General features: G+C 34.2%; 1 protein-coding gene across 3 annotated transcripts in view; it reads right to left on the bottom strand.

Moving 5' to 3' along the window:
* LOC106876900 (calcitonin gene-related peptide type 1 receptor) overlaps nucleotides 1-7,500 on the bottom strand; it is a 156,174-nt gene that overhangs the window by 20,913 nt on the left and 127,761 nt on the right. For all 3 annotated transcript variants that reach the window (XM_089357184.1, XM_089357183.1, XM_089357186.1), the window contains 2 exons: nucleotides 4,159-4,219; nucleotides 2,880-2,946 (listed from right to left, as the gene is read on the bottom strand). In XM_089357184.1, coding sequence (XP_089213310.1) covers nucleotides 2,880-2,946; nucleotides 4,159-4,219 — 128 coding nt within the window. The remainder of the gene's footprint in view (nucleotides 1-2,879; nucleotides 2,947-4,158; nucleotides 4,220-7,500) is intronic.

Here is a 7,500-nt window from a genome sequence, read left to right as displayed (position 1 = left end):
TACAGCCATAAATCTGGTCACTTGGACCAAAAAAGGTACCTCTACGCTTGAAATAACAGCTCTATTTCCTTCAAATCACCTTGAAACCTTACCTTTCCATCTTAACTGTTGTAGTTCTTCGTTGTACATATAAAAACATAGAATTGTCACAGCTGGGAAGGTCTTTCCGGTCAGGGTTTATCTGAGATTTAACGACAACTAAACCAACATAATGATTTCCAGCATAGATACAAAGCCGCCCATATAGTGGAGAGATGTTCAGTCCAACAATAGGTTGGATTTTGAGAGTGTCAAACTGGAAGAATTGTTAGAGTGTCGGGAGAGATTCTCTTCGGTATTTCTTCCGGATCTTAACATTCTGAGTTCAAATCCTTCCGAGGGTGATAAAATAAAGTACTATGTCGATGGTTTGACTAACATCTTCTCCCAAATACCAGGCCGTGTATCAATGTTAGAAATAATTATTTCATCGATCCTAGTTGGACGAAAGTTAAAGTTGAGTTCAGTTAGATTCAAATACAGAATACAATAGGAGCGTAATTCACTGCTAGTCTAGCTACTGTATTAACCATTGCCTTATCTGTTATCCATCATTCTTTTAATGATAATGTTTCTTAACATAGAGTCATATCGATTTAATCGGTTTACTATTTGATTGCCGTTTTATATATTTGTCACCGAAGAGATGAAAACCATAATCGACCAAAGCGGAATTTGATTCAGGAGGGAAAGAGAGAGAAAGAGAGAACGCAAAACACTGCAATTTTATATTTTGGTCTACCTCAACCGATTCTGTCACATGTCACCTTCAATAATATTGAGAACTTTAAGACACTTTAAGGTATTTTGTTTCAACCGCTTCCAGTCCAGCCGTCTATCGCCCTTTATAACGACTGATAAAAGAAGAACGTTTATCATTGTTGTCCAGTTTAATAATACCATGTAATCTTTCGTTGTGCTTAACAGAGTATTTCTGTTGCAAGTGTTCGGACCGGGTCTCTAGTTTCAGGATAAAAATCTTCGAACTTGTCAGGAAGGCTATGAAAAGATAGATTGCTACTGACCTTTCTTCTTAAACCATGCTGTCAAAATGTGTATAGTCAATTCAATCACTTAAACACTTAGTTTTTTTTTTAAACTGCAATCAAGATGCTTGAATCGATAAGAAATTGAAGAAAATGATAATGTCTTGTTGCTCTAGATTAGCTCTGATCGTACAGATCTCTGATCAAAGATGTTCCAGCCTTATACATCTCATCTTTTCATCAGCCAACATATTATAATAAGGACCGTATTATTTAATGAGTCCTTTATATCTGTATGTACACATACAGATATAAATGTTTAGCTCTTATCTAGCAGATCGTTCGAATGCATAGAAAGTCTGTCTGATTTTCCTGGCTTTCTGTTCTGCTTTTAAGTGGCGCTATTTGTCCTCTTGCACATGAGAACCAACCTCGCAACTGAGATTAGGTACCACATCACTCAGAAAACTTTCAACCCTAATTATAATTACGAAATTGCATGCAACTCGTAATTACAACAAGAGTATACATTGCACAGAGACTCTAGTTAAAATAACGAACTATATGTGATTCTCTGTGCACAAAAGTCTATTCGTCTCGAAATTTGTGTTGGCAAATAGTAAATACAAAGTGGTCACGAAGAGAATAAATTAGTTTTATTGCGAAGTGATGTCTAAAGGTTCAGGAAGAACCTTTTGTCGGAGAGAGAGATGAAATGTTTATTATTTACTCAGCAGTGCTGAATAGCTTGGAAGATATGTAAACATTTAATCTCACGTCATGAAAATGTCTTTCCGAAACTTTAGATTTCTCCTCTTGGCAAAATAATTTGTTCACTGTTTTAACTTTTCGTAGCCTTCGATTCTTATAGCCATGTGGCTCGGTTTATGATGAGCAATATTGCATTAGTTTCGCTGCTGAATGTTGCAAAAATTTTGCATATAGCTGACTTAGGCAACCATAATTTTGTATAGGAAATGTTTTTGAGGAGGTTGTTTGTCAATTACATCGACTCCAGCGTTCAACTGGTACTTATTTTATTAACCTCAGAAGAAAGGCAAGTAAAGTCCACCTCGTCAGTATTTGAACTCAGAACATAAGAAGCCTGAGAAAATGCTACTAAGCATTTTAGTTGGCGTGGTAACGATTATGCCAGCTCCAGTTTACCTCTTCGCAGTGTTCCACTTAATTGCCAATGATTAATCTTGTAATCCAGTATCTGTGGTCTGCATTTGGTGAAGTTTGAGCAAGTCGTCTTGGTAGATGGACGAATAAATTAACTGAAGGTTAGTTTACTTACAGTCTTATTCACATGAAAACATACTTAATAAAATGAGCATCAAAGTCGAATTAGAAATACTTATTCGGTGTGTAAAAGACGATATGACCACAATACAATAATTACACGGAAGGGTAAGAGATATTGAGGAAGTTTAATAAGACCGCAACTATTGAGAGTTGTCTCCAGACTTGCTGAAATGACTAAATCAACATTAATCGCGAAACTAACACCTTTCTTTTCTTATTCACAGTATTCTAATTAGAATTTTGGTTCTGGTATATTAACACCAGCTTGGTAGATAGAGCCTGTCTTTCTCTCGTTACGGAAGTATATGACAATTGAACTAACGAAACTTGCCGTCATTGTTTGCAATGTTTTTCACTAAATTCTATGGGGAATTTTAATACAACAAAGGTATTTATTTACAGCTAGATGCATTTTACCTACGTGAGCTCCATCACGATTGTAACATCCATAACTCAAACATTGTTAATAAGAAACAAAATGTTTTGGAGGTCTGCAAAATTCTCTATTACTAATATACTTGAGGAAAATAACTAGTTTCATCTTACCATAATACACAGTAAATTCGGGACATACATTATCCATTCATATGGTTCAGCATTGATGACCCAGCACCTAGAAATACAAAGACATAGAGAATAACATTTCGATGCTTTATGTTCGAAGAAATTTGAATAATGTTTTGCCGCGTTACAGGTGCATATGCAACAGCTTTCTCTATATGATTGCAATAGCTAGGGAACACGTATGTGGCATACACTGTTGAGGGCAAATTCAATGTAAAATGCATTAAAGTATATGTAAAATAAGAACAGTTTGATGACAATAAAACTTACCATAATAAACTGCAAAATCAACATAAAAATACGATTAGTAATGTAGCGATAGTGTATGATAAAAACGAAAACAGTACCAGTGACAGCTATCTAAACCGTATCTTTCTAACAAAATGCATTGTATAAACAAAACGAATAGGCAGGTGATTAAATAGACACTGTTCCGGGTGCTTAGATAGACACCATTCAATATAATGAGCACCAGTGTAATAAAAGTGAAACATACACTATAGGAAACGCTGTAAGATCAATATATAAAGAGACCGTGCATCAGAAAACTATATTAAGTATAGCAATATAATAGATTAGTCAACGAAGGGGAAATGTAACATGCCGACGATTTCTAAATAGAACGAAATATTACCATACATGATTATCACTGACTAAAAATTTAAGAAATTCGTGATAAGTAAAAAGAGAAAAAAAAAGAATTCTATGTATCTTTTTCCTCATAAAACTTTTATTTCAAATTCAAATTTCATATCTCAGCAAATATCATAAACAAATGAATAACTCTTTTGTAACAACTATTTTCAAGGCAATGACATGTACTTTAATTCTAAATTATCAAAATTTCAGATTTATTTCTTCTGCCTTTCTTTACGAGAATTAATCAATAATTATTGATTATTTCTAAAACATGACTGTTTATAGGTGATAGCTTAGTGACATATCCAGTGCAACTGTCAGAAATGTCTGACACGAATTGCTACATAATGCGAGTATTTAATGGGTGGCTAAATAAAGGTTAAAGGTGTCATAAGCAACCGTGTAACAGACAAGTACGTAATGTGCTCACGTGCACGCACGCAAACACATATACATATCAACAGTGTTGATATCCACGATTTTTAAGAGCCCCATCATTAACACGTCATTAAAATACAATATCTACAATGCAATTAATAAACGGCTAATACGATAGATGAGAGCAACATAAGTAGAATTGCGAAAAAGCTCCACACAACTCCAACATTGAGTGTCTACTTACTTTTCGTTAAACATTGTTCCTCGAATTGTTGCGTAGATAAGTGAAGGGATCAAAGGAAATCCTGTAAAATAAAATAAAAAAGACTTTCAGTAACTTGCTGAGTTATGCTGCTGGTGTGTATCTATCTATCTATCTATCTATCTATCTATCTATCTATCTATCTATCTATCTATCTATCATCGATCTCCCCTCTCTCTCTCTCTACAGATATATATATATATATATATATATATATATATATATATATATATATATATATATATATCGCCACAGATGGAGGAAGCAGGTTAAGGAGGGGATCAACACTTTTGAGAGAGCACGTATCCAGCATGAAGAATTTAAGCGAGCTGCGCGAAAGTGTACGGCTCGTATAGTGAATGGGGAAAGCTTAATCTGCAATGTTTGCAGTCGTATATGCTTATCAAGAGCAGGGCTACTGAAAAACTTATGTAGACGCAACTTTAATAATTCTAGGCGCCTATAAAGAGTGCGTTGTCTCTATATAAACCACCTCTTAATTCAGGGAATTCCCTGTTTATGTTCTTAAGGTAGATTCCTACTAAGTCCGTCGCTTCCGCCGAGTCTGGCGAGCCCATTGTGATATCAAAGAGATTAAGTGTGTCATTTCTTGCCCATAGTTTTCTTATCGAATTCGTTAACAGCTTTTCGAGCCGTGAATACATCATTCATTTTCCTCATACACAATTTAGTGTATTTCCTAGCGAAAATAAGAGCACTGTACAAAACAATAGGGTTAATTGAAGAGTAAACATTTTGTCTGTCTATTTGCAAGAATATCTGATTATTCTTATTTTGTATGTTGGAGAACCAGTCTAATGCACTTTGGGTGTTATAATATACACCTGAATTTATCCAGCAAGTTCAACAGACCATTGACTACAATCCCAGAAAGTTCATGAGTCAATTGCAAACGATCTCCACGTGTCAGAAGGAACAGTCAGAAATGTTGTCCATGAAGACATCAAATGATGAAAGGTCAATATGATGAGGAAAGGTCAATTTGTCTGAAAAAGCAAAAGAAAATCACTACATGAGATCTAAAATGCTCTTAAACAAACTGAATAATCCAGCAGATGGTTTGATTTAGTTTTTCTCAAACGAGAAAAACTTCGACCAAGATTAAAAAGTTAACGGAAGAAATAACAGATGGTCATGTGAAGACCTTTCTGAAGTTCCAAGTATTTTGCATACAAATTTTTTTGCAACTGTCATGGTTTTAGGGGTTGTCAGCAATGAAGGACATGTGATTCCTCCTTAGGTCTTTCCACAAGGCCTTAGAGTTAACTCTGCCACCTACATTGAAGTCTGGAAATAATTTTTAAGCCCTGGATAGACAATGTATGCAATGGAAGGCCATATGTGTTTCAGTAAGTTTCTGCGATATCACACATGGCTCTAGTAACACAGGAATGTATGACTGAAAATTTTCATGATCACATAACCCCTAACATTTGACCTCCTAATTCCCCAGATCTCAATCCATTGGACTATTATATGGGTGCGCTGTTGAGAGAGAGGTCAATGAACACGCCCATAACACCAAAGATTCTTTGAAAGCTGTCATAGTCAGAGTAATGTCCAAAATGAACCAGGACCACTTGATTCGAGCATGTAGATGATTTAGATCTCATATAGAAGCAGTTGTTGAAGCTGAAGGTGGCTTTATTGAATAACATTATTGAAAAGAAGGTTTATTTTTTATCCCCATAGCATTTTTTGATAAATAAGGTTATTATCTGTTATTATATATATATGTTTTGTTTTATAAACATAAATCTGTCCTCAATTATCTTATATACTCTGTAGAAGACAGTTGCCCAAGGTGTCACACAGCGAGACTGAACTCGGAACCATGTGGTTTGAAAGCAAGCGTCTTACTACCCAGCCATGTTTAGAAGAACAGGATACAAAGATTGTAATATTTCAACGTGTCATTATTTAGTTGTGTTTCCGCAATTGAAACACGCCATCATCCATAATCATTACGCAAATAATATATATAAAAATTTATAATCCTCTTTCTGTCTTTCTGTGTATGTGTGTGTGTGTGAGTGAGTGTGTGTATATACATGCATACATACGCACACACACACACACATACACTTGCTAGAATATATTTATATATCTGTGTGTGTGTAATTTGGACCTATTTATATAAAAATACATAACATATTTATACATGTAAATTAATCATTCATCATCTGAAAGTTTCCATCTTTTGATTTCTCAGCTTTTGCACGTATGCATAAAGATACGTATTTTGTATTCGATGTACTTATTATATTAAATATATGTGATGTGTCTACTTTGCTTATCCCCGTAATTGCTTCTATACCCGCTCATCCCGATCCTTCTTATAGCCTTTCCTTACCCTGTGAAATGGTCCCCTGTAAAGACATCGGAGTCTAAGAATATCTGGATCTCATCTCTGAACTATATATATATATATATATATATATATATATATATATATATATATATATATATATATATATATATATATATATATATATATATATATAAAGATATATCTATATATACATATATATACACACATATATATATATATACACACATATATATATATATATACATATATATATATATACATATGTATATACATACATATATATATGCCTATACATTAAACGCATGCATGTATACATTCATATATATACACACGCATGCACAAACACACACACGCACACACACACACATACATAATATTCAAAATGAAACAATGAAGCAACATATAAACAATGTATAGAATAATTGTTTAGTAATTATTGAAGAATTGATTGAGGGATCAAAATTCGTACTAAATGGTTAAACGTTCCAAGATATGATAGATTGACATTTTGAATATTGTAGTATTCATGTTTCGCAGCTTCACAAAGTTGATCGGTGTTAGCAAGTTATCTTCCAGCATGTACCAATACATGCATAAATATTCTCTTAAGTATTCACATGAGGACGTTGACCCGGAGTTTTACTTTAAGCTTTACTTATTTATTTTTTGTTTCTTTTGCTGTATAAGCAGGATTATAGTCTGGTTGAAAGGTGACATTTTGTTTATATTCCCCACCAACGTCTCAGGAAAAAGTTTTTCCATAGTGAGAAATAATCCGCATTCTAAGTTCCAGGTACTTCAAGGCAGTGATTCACTGTTTATGCCTTCTAAACTCACCAACACTTGCCCATGAACACGCCCTACATACTATAATTTTACCTTCACCATGCTTCACAATTATCTAAATACATTTAGAATCATATCTCTCACTAGCTCTGTGAAGCCAACATCCTGGGGCATCGCAACGAAGC

The sequence above is a fragment of the Octopus bimaculoides genome, chromosome 9, assembly GCF_046866305.1.
Source record: "Octopus bimaculoides isolate indiv1 chromosome 9, ASM4686630v1, whole genome shotgun sequence".
NCBI classification, from domain to species: Eukaryota; Metazoa; Mollusca; class Cephalopoda; order Octopoda; family Octopodidae; genus Octopus; species Octopus bimaculoides.
Note: the sequence above shows the minus strand (reverse complement) of the source record. Positions and strands in the feature narration are given on the sequence as shown.